The 13743-nt window shown below is 36.5% G+C and overlaps 1 protein-coding gene across 2 annotated transcripts in view; it reads right to left on the reverse strand.

Annotated features, from left to right (window-relative positions):
• Window positions 1-6833: 6833 nt before the first annotated feature.
• The window catches only part of RIT2 (Ras like without CAAX 2), a 373437-nt gene continuing 366527 nt past the window's right edge, over window positions 6834-13743 (reverse strand). For both annotated transcript variants that reach the window (XM_042910448.1, XM_042910447.1), the window contains exon 5: window positions 6834-7265. In XM_042910448.1, coding sequence (XP_042766382.1) covers window positions 7038-7265 — 228 coding nt within the window. In that variant the 3' untranslated portion in view covers window positions 6834-7037. The remainder of the gene's footprint in view (window positions 7266-13743) is intronic.

Consider the following 13743-nt stretch of genomic DNA (forward strand, 5'->3'; position numbering starts at 1 on the left):
ATTGGCCTAAGCTAAAAAAGGAGGTAAACAGTCCTCATATTTCATAGATTTTAAAGAGACACTGTGGATCTATTCTGGAAACCACCTTTTTTTTCATTTATTTATTAGCGGGTTTTAATTACACCTCTAGAGAAAGCTGAATGATACCCAAATTGCAACATAGACAGTCCACAGAATAAATTGTTGTTGTGATCTTAGTGGCATGCTGGGCACATCAAAAGAATTTTTTCCTTCTTTTGAGATAATTTTTACTAAAAATGGAACATATAATAACCTAAAGTTATTCTAGCAGAAATTGGTGTCTGGAGTTGCTGACACCTCATGAGCCTGAAGTTTCACATATCTCTTCCCTCTCTGTCTCTTCCTTGAGAGACCAGAAAACATTGAAGGGACAGGCATTTTCATATTGGTTTTTAGCCTTTTTGGTCCCTAAAGGGCATTGAGGGGCACTAAAAGGATCACCAGAATGAAGGTGAAGAGGCCTGGCTGACCTTGCATGCCTGCAGGCTTCTCTTTGCTCTAAACCTCAGTTTCCTCTCCTATAGGAGGGAACCAGGTTATCAGGATTTTTATGGTTGCTTGAAACACTAGTATTTAATTGATTAATTAACTGACTTATTTTTATTTAACTTTTTTGGGGGAACAAAGGTTATTTACTACAGAATATATTTTTTAAATGAATTGGATACATATGTCACAGATATCAGAACTTTGTGCCTATTTTTTACAGGGCTGAAATGTTGATTTATTGATGTCCTTTCTTATCCATACAGTTTCATGATTTACACTAGTATGTTGAAAGGAGAGGGTTACACCAAATTATCTTGATATGTAATGGAATATTAGAGGCAGAACAGGACTGAAGCAAAAGGTCAAACGAAGTAGGATACAGTGTGAGTTTTCTGTACATTCTGTACATTCTTACTCCCAGCTTTGATGGACAGCATCCCTTTAATTTCTGCATGATCCTATCACCTTGCTGTTTGCATTGTTCTATCCTGTACATCCCCCACTTTTAGGTACAGTAGGCTACGTGGACCTGCTATCCCCTAAATGATGCATGGTCTAGGTGCTCTTCTTCACCCATAAAAATTCACACATTCTTTGTCCTTTCCATCATAGGCCCCTCTGCTCTGCTGTTAAAAGTAGCAATCATAGGACAAATATATTTATGTCATTGATATTTTAATGAGAAATTTTCTACTTTCTTAAATTTACGTTTATAGTGGATCTATGGCCCGAATAAAATGATGGCACTTTGACATCTAACCCTGGATAGAAACTCTAATGGGAAAATCTCAAGCAAAGCTCAAGTGTTCAAGTGCAAGCTGACAGTAGAGGATTTAGGTGAGGTAGGTTTTAGTACATCTTCTAGTACCATGTAAAGACCCAAACCAGAAGAACTACAACTTCAATTTATATAAAGATGGTCAGAAGACTTATTCTTAGATATTACATGTGTGATGGGGAACACTCTGTTTTGAAATATTTTAAAATATATTCTACCTTAAAATTTTGCCAGATCCATGGCTTTTTAAAAAAATATGTAACGTCTTTATTGAGATGGGTTCCCATATTTTAAAGCAGTGTATTTTGGTGCTTTAAAAGCAGAATAGAAGCCACCTATAACAAGCAAATCATTTCCCATCTTGGACTATTAAATTCTGTTTTCTTGTTTATTTTACATGCCAGCATGTTGTTAAAAAATTACTTAGAGAAAAGAAAAACATGCAGCCTACTCCGAGCAGATGGCCTGCAGAAAAGAGATACTAAAAAGCAAATGGACTATACATCGAGATCCTCTTCTTAATTCTGCACCCTAGGTCCCTCAGGCTGACTAATGGTGGGGGATTCCCTACAGTCAACCACAGGGAAATTTCAGAACTTGGGCTAGTAACCCAAGTCCCATGGTCATGGGCACACTTATTGTTTACAGCTGATAGAACACATTCTCATTGATCTATGCATATATATCACTTTTGCTCATCAATACTAGGAGTAAACTAGATTCCTTGTGGGCAGCCCCACATGAACTAGACAGAGGTGGGGGGCAGAGTTGCAAAGCTTTACTGAGGCAGCACTCGGGAATCCCCATGGCCTGTGTGTGGCATGAAAGCTATCCCAAAGAGAGGCACAGGTGCTGATAGAGGTGCCTGAAGGAGACGTGGGGTCAGAATAAAGGCACCATGTTGGGAAGGACCTTTAGACCCAAAAGCAAAGAGCAATTTCATGGACACTAGCAGAAAGTGCTTATTTGTCATGGCCCAACTTGCCTACCTTCAACATGCCACTGAGTCAACGAGTCCAGTAACAGAATCAGATAGTTGCCATGACTTGGGGGGGTGGGGACGAAATGGGGAATTACTAATGAAAGGCCATAAAGTTTCAAGCTGATGAATAAGTTCTAGAGATCTGATGTACAACATTGTACCTCTGGTCACCAATAATATATTGTACAATTAAAAATTTATTGAGAGTGTAGATCTCATGTCAAGTGGGGTTTTTTTTGACAATTATGACAATTTTATGACAATAAAATAAAATTGAAAAAAAAAAAAAGAACTTGGCCAGACCTTTGTACATGGATTTTGTATCATGTGACTTTACTGAATTCACTTCAGTTCTAGTACTTTTTTGGTGGAGTCTTTAGTGTTTTCTATATATAGTATCATGTCATCTGCTAATAGTGAAAGTTTTAGTTCTTCCTTACCAATTTGGTAATTTTTATTTCTTTGTCTTGTCTGATTGCTGTTGCTAGGACTTCCAGTACTGTGTTGAATAAAAGTGGTAAGAGTGGACATCCTTGTCTTGTTCCTGACCTTAGGAATGATGGGTATGATGTTAGCTGTGGATTTTTCATGTAAAGCCTTTATTATGTTGAGGTATGTTCTCTCTAAACATATATTGTTGAGGGTTTTTATCATGAATGCATGTTGTACTTTGTTGGATGCTTTTTCTGCATCTATTGAAATGATCATAGGGTTTTTACCCTTTCTCTTATTGATGTGATGTATCATGTTAACTGTTCTGCAAATATTGAACCATCCATGCATCCTGGGAATAAATCCCACTTGATTGTGGTGTATGATTTTTTTTAATGTATGATTGGATTCTGTTTGCTAATGTTTTGTTGAGGATTTTTACATCTGTATTCATCAAAGATATTGGCCTATAGTTCTCTCTCTCTCTTCTTCTTCTTCTTTTTTTTTTGTGATACCTTTATCTGGTTTTACTTATCAAGATAATGCTGGCCTCATAGTATTTGGAAGTTTTCCTTCCTCTTCCATTTTTTGGAATATTTTGAGAAGAATAGGTATGAGCTCTTCTTTTTTTAAAATTTTTTCAATGTTCATTTTTCAGAGGGGTGGGGGGACAGAGCACAAGCAGGGGAGGGGCAGAGAGATAGGGAGACACAGAATCCGAAGCAGACCCCAGGCTCTGAGCTGTCAGCACATAGCCCCATGAGGGGCTCGAACTCATGAATCGCGAGATCATGACCTGAGGCAAAGTCGGACATCCAACCAACTGAGCCACCCAGCTGCCCCGGTATGAACTCTTCTTTAAATATTTGGTAGAATTCATCTGTAAAGCAATGTGGTCCTGGACTTTTGTTTGTTGTGAGTTTTTTGATTACTGATTCAGTTTCATTGCTGGTAACCTGTTTGCTCAAGTTTTCTATTTCTCCCTGCTTTAGTTTTGGTAGGTTATGTTTCTAGGAATTTATCCATTTCTTCTAAGTTTTCCAATTTGTTGGCAGACCCTTGCTTAAAAAGATTAAAGAGGATGCAAAGGGTACTGTGGGACTTAGAAGATGAGGAGGGAACTCTACTGCCACAAGGTCCCATAAACCACACCTTTCCCTTGTACACAGATGCAGTTTGATAAAGGAGAATAAACAGGGCAAAAATTTGATAAAACACTGACCTAAGTACACAAGGCAGAGGTTGTATTACTTACAGATATTTCTTAAATGATTGCCCCATATTAGCATTAAATTACTGCACTGAACTAAAATTTAGTGCCCCCTAACCCCCCCTTCCCACCCATCCCCACCTCCCTGCCCAACTACCCATTAGTCAGGGGCTCTTGAGAAAGAACCGATGAGTTAGAAATAAGCAGCTATTTGTTCCTTACACATCTGAATGTGATGTGTGTAATGTTTGGCCCAAGTGCCCATGTTTTTTTTCCTCACTGGCATTTTCTATAGAAGCTCCCAAGCTCAACTAAACACAAAATATAATATTTTAGACTGCTCTTATATCTGATCTGAGAAATTATTTTATCACAGGGATCTACAAGATATGTTAATGAAAAACACCTAGAAATAGATACATGATACATTTCTAGAGGACAGAAAACTGTATTTAGGATTTCCTAAGTGCCTCATTAAACACGCACTTACACACACCATATATACGTGAGTGTGCTATCTATAAAAGTGCTTAGTGCATAGTAGGCTTTTACTCACTATTTGATAAAATGTGTTGGTGATTACACATTCATCTACAGTGGATACAGATGATTATTTTCAAGAGTTTCTTGACCCTTCCTTGGCAATGTAGGCAGGTGTAGTTTGTGGTTTTCTTCTCTGAGCTTTTGAGATTGACTTAGATTTTCTAGTTCCAGTTGGAAGTTTTCAGGGATAATGATCAAAAACAAGATTCTGACATTTTGGTCTTATGCCAGGAGAGTGTGAATCAATAGACCTTGGGCAGAAATATCTAGGTTTTATTCTTCTGGAACATTTCCTTCTGCCCAGTCTTCCAGAAGAAAGAAGGAAGAATGGTTTAAATGAATGTTTGAAGTCTGCCTCAATCTCTGCTTGTGATAACTATCTCAAATTCATGCAGCCCTAGGTGATAATTTACAGACCTTCTTCCTTCCATAGAGTGAAATGGTTAGACCTGGCAAATGTTACCCAATCTAAACCTCACTAAAAATTTCTAAACTATATAAATTATTTATCAGCACTCAAGGAGTATAAAGAAAGTGAAGGAATAAAAGAGATAAAAAATTCTAGAGCCAAAGGCAGTGGAGCTTACAGTAATAAAACTTACAAAGACTCCATCATGTTAGGAAATGCACCAAATACTATTAGTATTCATAGACTGGGCAGTAATCAGGTTTTCAAAGATATAGTTTCATCACCTAAAACTAAGTGCCAAGTACTATGTTTCCTAGATTGCATCTTCTAGCAAACAGAAGAGTCTGGTGGAATATAGTATTCACAGGGTCTTCTCAGGCTTGGAAAAATTCTGGGGGTCAGGGGCTGCAAAGGGAGAAGAATGTACAGAAGGCAAAGAATGTACTAAACCATTTTTAACAAGACAGAAACAGAGTATTAAACATTCAGGACCAAGAAAAGGAGGAAGCAATCAGTTCTCTAGGAATATCTTTATATCATCTCCATGTGTTCTTTTTTAAAATGTGTTTTTCCCCCTAATTATGAATGCCTGAGAATGAAAAGATATAGTGGATTTGGTTTCAGGACACTATGGAATGGGAAAAAAATTGATTAATTTGTGTCCTACACCATGGAATATGAGGGTTGAGGAAAAACCAAAGGAGGGGAGTTGGCAGCAGTTAATTGCATGCCTGGTGCCTTGATCCCTGGGCATAGGAGCAAGAGCAATGAAGTCCATGTGGTTTCGACAAAAGCCTTGGCTCCAAGCAATAAAAGGACCCACAAGTACACTACTAAAGCTGAAATTTTAGTGTGCCAGTTGAAAAATTATGATCTCTAAATTCCTTCCAGTTAACTATGTTACTATATGAAATGCATCTTCTTACCTAATAACGTGTAATCCAACTATTCTTCAGCCAAGTGAGCTTTCCCACTATATGTTAAGCTACCTTGAGTCATTCCTGCATTTTCAGAGATTAACAAATGCTAGGGGCATTGTGAATTAAAAATAATATGTGTTTGAATGCTGTATGTGTACCCTTCATCTTATTTTCTAATTTATGATAAAAACTGCCCCAACACATGAAGATTGGTTGGATGGATTCCAACCCATGTTTAGCTGTTAAATAACAGTTGTCTGTTAAACATTCAGAACTGTTCAAGTTAGGTACTTTCTAAGCTTTAATTGGAATAAACCAAATTACACAGTGGGATCAATGAGTGAATAGACAATTTCATTTTGCATGGTGATCCATTGTAAACAAGTAAGAAAAAGAATCCTCTAACTGGTAGTGTTTCATGGTTCAAGTAAGAAGAGATGGGAAATTAAGCCCATGATAATATAGGGTCTCTGGGTCAAAAAGCCTCTTGCCCTGTAGGTGAAGCAGTCCTAAGAGGGACTCCCACTGAGAGGGAACAGTGTGTCTTTTTATGAATATCTGAACCACCAAGTTCCTATTAGCCTCTCTTCTGGCTACAAGGAAAATATCCTTTTGCCACAGCTCAGTGACTTTACTGTGATAATTTTGCCAAAGCCTAACAGGGCAGAGCCCTGCAAATACCGGGATATTTCCTTTCAGCCCTCCAACAAGCCACAACTGGTTCCTATTATTAATAATTCCACTAAGGTTTATCTTCACTAAAAAGCACCTAGCCTTCTTCAGTTAAGGAAAAACAAGGCTGCAGACTCCTGCTCTGAATTGTTTCCTGAGCTTCTTCATTATTTACTGAGATTCCTGAAATGCAAACAATCAGAGTCTTATCAGGCAAAGGCAGATCCCCTGAGCCTTTTATCATTCTGTCTGCAATTTTGAATTTCCTCTATAACCAGACAGCATACCAAATGAAGCTAGACTCTTTAAAGGGAAATGAGGCAATTGGAATGTCAATTTTATTTAGTAATATATTGTAAAAACTTAAACAGCATATCCAGCTGATTGACAAAATCCATCCAACTGTTAAGGGCAAAACAAAACTATCTCAAGAGGTACAGTTATGCAGATCTTGCTTTTACCTATAGGCAGATATTTAAAGAGAAGGAGAGAGACAGAAAATATTGAAGCCAAATGCAACACATGGAATTGTCCAACTGATAAAATTCAGAAAGAGAATAAGGGAGTTAGAAGCAAGGATATCATGTCATGCTTTCTTTCTTCTTCTTCAATGAGCCTTTTAACTTCTTCCATAGGCTGTCTTTTCTCTTCAGTTTCTTTTCCATCAAGGATGGCATGGATTCTTTCTTGCGGATTTCCCTCACTAGACCGTGAAAGGCGTCATCAATGCAGAATCTGAGGGCTGCAGAAGTCTCAAAAAAAGCACAGTTATATTCCCTGGCCAGACTCAAGCCTTCTTCTGTAGATACCTAAGGAAAAAATAAATAATATTAAAAAGAAGAAGGGAGGAATGCTTGGATCAAAAACTTTCTAAACCTGAAGAACAAATGAGAAATCAGAATCTGTAAAAGGGAAATTGATTAGAACTTACTAAAAATCAATTCTCCAGATTTCAGTAAAAGGTACCAAAGCACCATGGCCCAAACCATGGCTTTCAAATAAGACTGGTGGGTTTCCAAGTTTCATCTCTCCTGCATTTGAGTTGTGCAAATTCGGATAAGTTTCTTTTACCTTTTGGTCTCAGTTTTCTCATTTGTAATGTAGGATAATCACATCTACCTCAAGGCTTTTTGTTAGTGACATTCTCTATAAAAGGTGCATCATATATGCTGAGTACATATTTAAAACTCTGTAACCACTGTTATAGTCGAGAGGTTCAGTTAAGAATAAGCCAATCTGACGTTGCTGTGAACTTTAAAAACAATCTTCTGGCAAAAGAAAACAAAAGCAAAATGTCACTCATTATGAGATAAGTCTCTGGCCAACCCCTCAGAGCATGGTTAGAGCTTTACAAGTTCTGTGATACTAATCCATGCTGGGGTGCATGTTATTGCAGTGGGTCCTCTAGAGATTGTAAACTGAGTGAGATCAAGAACTATGCCTTATCATCTCTTTAATGTCTCAGACACAGCGCCTAAATCACCATTAGAGAGATTAGAGAAGAGAGGATGATTAATAAAAATACCTGGATTTAATAACTGTGAATTAAGATTCAAACATAAGTGATGGACAAATATTTAAACAGGGGATTATAGGGGTGTCTGGGTGGCTCAGTCGGTTGAGCGTCCGACTTCAGCTCAGGTCATGATCTCACAGCTCGTGAGTTCGAGCCCCATGTCGGGCTCTGTGCTGACAGCTCAGAGCCTGGAGCCTGCTTCTGCGTCTCCCTCTCTCTCTGCCCCTAACCCACTTGCATTCTGTCTCTCTCAAAAATAAATAAACATTAAAAAAAATAAATTTAAACAGGGGATTATAGGTCACTGTAGCTGTGTGCTAATAATTCTGGTCAAATGTTAGCACTCCCATGAAGCTCTACCAGATTATTCACATTGGCTTGAAGAAAGCAGGAATAAGGCTGCCTTGACTCAATATGTTTTGATGACCTCTATGCCCATACGGATCTATTTATTTATTATTATTATTTTATTTACTTTTTGAGAGAGAAAGAAAGAGAACGTGATTCGGGGAGGGGCAGAGAGAGGGAGAGAGACAGAATGTGAAGCAGGCTCCAGGCTGTGAGCTGTCAGCACAGAGCCTGACACGGGCCTTGAACTCACGAGCCATGAGATCATGACCTGAGCCAAAGTCGGATGCTCAACCGACTGAGCCACTTAGGTGCCCCTTTATTGATCTATTTGTTAAAGTTACTCACATGTCTATATATTTATATGTTCATGTTTCCTGCCAAATGGAAGTATATGGTGAACTAGAGACTCCATCAGCCTGGACACCTGAGGAACTATGACAAGGATAAGGGGAAATAGTGCTCCTGGTTCACCAGGGTGGATATATTCACCAGACTTAACTAAGGAACTTTGTTATATCCACCAGGGTGGATATATTCACCAGACTTAACTAAGGCAACTTTTAAGCTGATGACATTTTGGAGTTGTTTGTAACCAGAGCATAAGCCACTTTTTCTTAACTGATATACCATATCATACTGCTAATGAATGGTTGAGTTGGTATATAAAAACAGGTCTGATTTCAAAGCCAGGTCCTTTCTGGTCTGTGAAATACCAACCTCACCAAGGGCTTTCATTCCTGCTGGCCAACACCCCAATCCTTTTTCGAGCTCATTTCTATCTTCTAGTAACTCAGGAAACACAGCTAAAACCAACCAGCTAAAGTTATTAAGATTCTGTCTTACCAGCAATTAGACAAAGTCATATATTAACTTGTCTGATTTCCAAGGAATCACAGGTGACAGTCTTACCAAATGTTTTGACACTGCACAGATGCCATTTATTTTTCAGAGTCCTTTAATCGTTTTCCTAACTCAGAAGTTAATGGACACATATTTTATGTGTTTTCTATAGCAACACCACATTATGGTATGATTTTCTAAAATTAATCAGCTTTCATTAGGCTATATATATATACAAAAACAGCCTCTCAAAATCTCTGTAGCTTGCAAAAGTGTTTCTTGCTCTCACTGCTTATTAGCAGCTGGAGGGTAGGTAGACTGTGACAGTCAGCTCCAGGCTGTGGTTTGGGATCTGGTTTGTCTCTCTTGTCTTCTTGTTCTAAAACTCAGGCCCAAAGAGCACATCTTATCTGGCATATGATGTTTCCATGACAGAGCAGTGGGCAATTACCTACATCCCAGAGGTCAAAAGACAAATGGAGAAACCTGAAGTCAATGAAGCAGGATGTATACTCAGCTCACAAAGAATTGTAAAGAAATAGAATCTACCAAAACCATTTATATGTAAATGCAGAACCCTATCTAGTTTTAAAAAAAAGTTGGTCTGACAATCTTTTTTTTAACACTTGCAGTTGAAACACTTCGAATATAAAGATATACAGTGAAATTTGAATGGAAATTAATACAAAAAGATTTTATATTGATATAATATCAGAAAAAATAGATAAAAGTTATTACTTAAAAAGATGAATCTATCATGATATTTTACATTTGTTTGTACTAAAAGTCACAGCCTCATTTTGTAAGTGCACAGAACTAAAAATTTTAACTGTTCTCCCTCAGCAATTGAAAGAATATGTAGATAAGTAAGGATGTAGAAAGTTTGAACAAAACACCACACTTTATATAATTTACATATAAGCTGCTCTACCCAACAACTGAAAACTTCATTTTCTTCAAATGAACCTGAAGCATTTATAGATATTGACTATATGCTAAGCTATAAAGTCTCAAAACACTGCAAAGAATCAAAGTCATTGTATATTCCTAAACAAATGGAATAAGCTATAAACTAATTTTTAAAAGAAGAAATCCCCAAATACTTTTGTAAAATAGAATTCTAAATAGTCACTGAGTCAAAAAAGATATTACATGAAAATCACATCACTACTTGTGGGATATCTAATGCTGTGTTCAGAATGATGTTTATAGCACTACATCCATGTTTTAGAAAAGTGGAAATGCTCAAGTTTCATGATCAAAAGCAACCTCAAAAAGTTACCATAAAAATCAGGAAATTAAACTGAAAGGAAGCCAGGGGAAGGAATGATAAAGACAGAAACCAATGAAGTAGTCTTTTCCACTGCATGATTATTTTCTAAGTCCAAAGGTGTTAAATTGATAGACCCCAGGCAAGACAGCTTAAAGGTGGAAAAAGGGTACAAGTAAACAGTATTAAAAATGACAAAGGAGAGGGGCACCTGGTGGCTCCTTTGGTTAAGAGTCCAACTCACAATTCTGGTTCAGGTCATGATCTCATGTTTCAGGAGTTTGAGCCTTAGGTAGGGCTCTGTGCTGACCTTGTGGAGCCTGCTTGGGTTTTTTTGCTCCCTCTCTGCCATTGCCCCACTCACACGCACACTCTCCCTCTTAAACTTAAAAAAAAAAAAATCATGACAAGGTGGACATCACTACAGATCCTGCAATCTTAAAGAAAGTAATTAGGGAATGTTATATTTGTGTCAAGAAATCTGACAAGTTAGATGGACAAATTCCTAAAACAAAATTTACCAGAACTCAGAACAAGAAGAAACAGAAAATCTCTATTATCCTCTATACCTTATATAAGGAATTAAATATGTAATTAAGACCTTTCCACAATTAAGTCTCTGTGACCAGAAACCTTCTTCAGTGACTATGTATGGATATACTTACCAAACAACTTCTATAAAAATGTACATATCAGCATTATCACAAATAACAAAAAAAACTAAAAGCAACACAAGTGTTATAAGTGAATTTGATAATTTGTTGTGCATTAATAGAATGGAATACTGTTCAATGCACATGAATGAAATTGCTATATAAAACTTCTATAAATCTTACACAATAGTGTTTAGTGACAGAAATCAAATCTATGAAACGTTTTTGAGAAATGTGACAAAGTACAGATAGTTCCCATATACCCCACATCCAATTTCTCCTCTTGTTACATTAATATGGTACACAATTATACTTTTAGAAAATTGAAACACAAGAAAACTATTCTTTAGTGTTAGGAGATAATATGTAGTTCCTTTGGTGGTTTAAGGTGAGTTCACTTTGTGACAATTTACAAAGTGTATACTTATAATTTGTGTACGTTTTCTGTATGGTACATTAGTGAAAAACTCAAATGTACTATATAATAAGTCCCCCTCTGAATTTGGGGCATCACCATTTCCTCAAGTACAGTAATATTTCTATAGCTAAATATTTTAACATTCACAGTAAACAGGATATATTGAAGACTCAGATCACATCAGATCCTGGTTAGTCACAAAATGAATTAGGTCTGGTCAGATTTTGCACACTACATTAAAACCTGTTTATTTTAGTTTCTGAAGTCAGATAACATTATGGACTTACGTTTCTAGTGGGAAGGTTCAATATCACATAGATTATAAATCATCTCAAAGTAATGTGTAATTTCAATAAAAAATACATTCTAAGTTTCAAAAGATTTCAGGATTTGAATGTTACACAGAGATAGTAAAATTCATAGGAAAGAAAATACTTGAATTCTAGTAAGGAGGCGGAGAGAAGAACAATAACAATGTTGGACTCATCCTACTACAGACAGATATCTATAAATCTGTAGCAGTTCAGGTAGTGGGTTATTAGTTAAGGGCTAGACAGACCAATACAATGTGATGGAGAGTCTAGAAACAAGATTATAAAATATATAGGAGCTTGATATAGCATTGGGTAGCATTCCAAATCAGTGGGGGAAGTGAAGATTCATTCAATGATACCCTACCATTGAGTTATCATCATTTTGGATTATTTTTTATGTATGGATATTATTTCTTCTAGCAAAGATAATTTTTCTTTGGAAAGAGTAGAAGAGGGTTAAAGTCTTTAAATCTGTATATTTTTTTCTTACACATTTGAAAAATATTTTTATACAAACACATTTATGAAATGTTCCCTAATTATAAAACTGTAACTATCACACATCATTGGAAACATCAAAATTCAGTTAAAAGTCCAATGTAATAATCTTAATATGAAAAAAATAGAAAAATCCCATCCATAGATTTGTATTGAAAATGTATAAGCAGGGGCGCCTGGGTGGCTCAGTCGGTTAAGCGGCCGACTTTGGCTCAGGTCATGATCTCACGGTCCGTGAGTTCAAGCCCCGCATCGGGCTCTGTGCTGACAGCTCAGAGCCTGGAGCCTGTTTCTGTGTCTCCCTCTCTCTGACCCTCCCCCGTTCATGCTCTGTCTCTCTCTGTCTCAAAAATAAATAAATGTTAAAAAAAAAAAATTAAAAAAAATAAAAAAGAAAATGTATAAGCAAATGATAGATGACATAACTGCTTATTATATTATTGTAGCCAGTTGAGGTATATTTGACTCTGTAGCTATTCCTTCCTTTGGTAAGTAACACAGTAATCATGAACATGCTATTTCAAAGCATGAAATGTAGTAGTGTAATTCTTAGATTTATTATCAGAATATTAATTCCATGTTACAACTCATTAATTTTCACATTCGTTATAATGAAATCCAAAAGGAAATTAAACTTAGTAAATATTTTATCTATTTATAATTTATTAAAAAATTCACCTAAAGTTTTTATTTTTAAGAAAAATGTTAAAGTGAAAACATACTGTAAAATTCCAACATTTCAATAAATTTGATCTCACATCAATATTGAGAAACCATAATTAGTCATCCCTATATCAGATATTGGAATCAATATACTATAGATTCAATGGAAGAACATGAATCCAAACACGTAAGAAGTAAGTCCAAAAAACATTTATTTTTACAGATTCTGGGCTTTATGCTTAGTAATTTTTGGTCTGTTTAAAGGCTATAAATATTTCAACAGTATCACCAGGAATAATTTTTAGCCCACTAATGGTTTTTAGTGGTTCAGAACCCGAGTAACATAATAAGAAATAACAGCTTCTATATTAGGCTTCAAAACCAGGATATGTAACATATTCTTCCAATGTTTTATATCTTATCTATATAAATTTTAAGTAATGTTTATTTAATTGGGTAAAGAGAATGTGCATGTTTGCGAGCAGGGGAGGGGGGAAGATGGAGAGAGAGAATCCCAAGCAGCCTCTGTGTTCAGAACAGAGCCTACCACGGGGCTCAATCTCATGAACCTGGGATCATGACCTGAGCTGAAATCAAGAGTCAGATGCTCAACCGACTGAGCTTACAAGGCACCCCTAAATAAAAGATTTTTAAATGATAAATATTCATCCATGCCATACAGTAACTGGCAAGGAAGAAGCACAGTGTTAATAAAAAATTAAGAGTTTTTATTTCCCAGATGAAGAGTTTCAGGCCCATGAAGG

This window comes from Panthera leo, chromosome D3 (genome assembly GCF_018350215.1).
Source record: "Panthera leo isolate Ple1 chromosome D3, P.leo_Ple1_pat1.1, whole genome shotgun sequence".
In the NCBI taxonomy this organism is placed as follows: Eukaryota; Metazoa; Chordata; class Mammalia; order Carnivora; family Felidae; genus Panthera; species Panthera leo.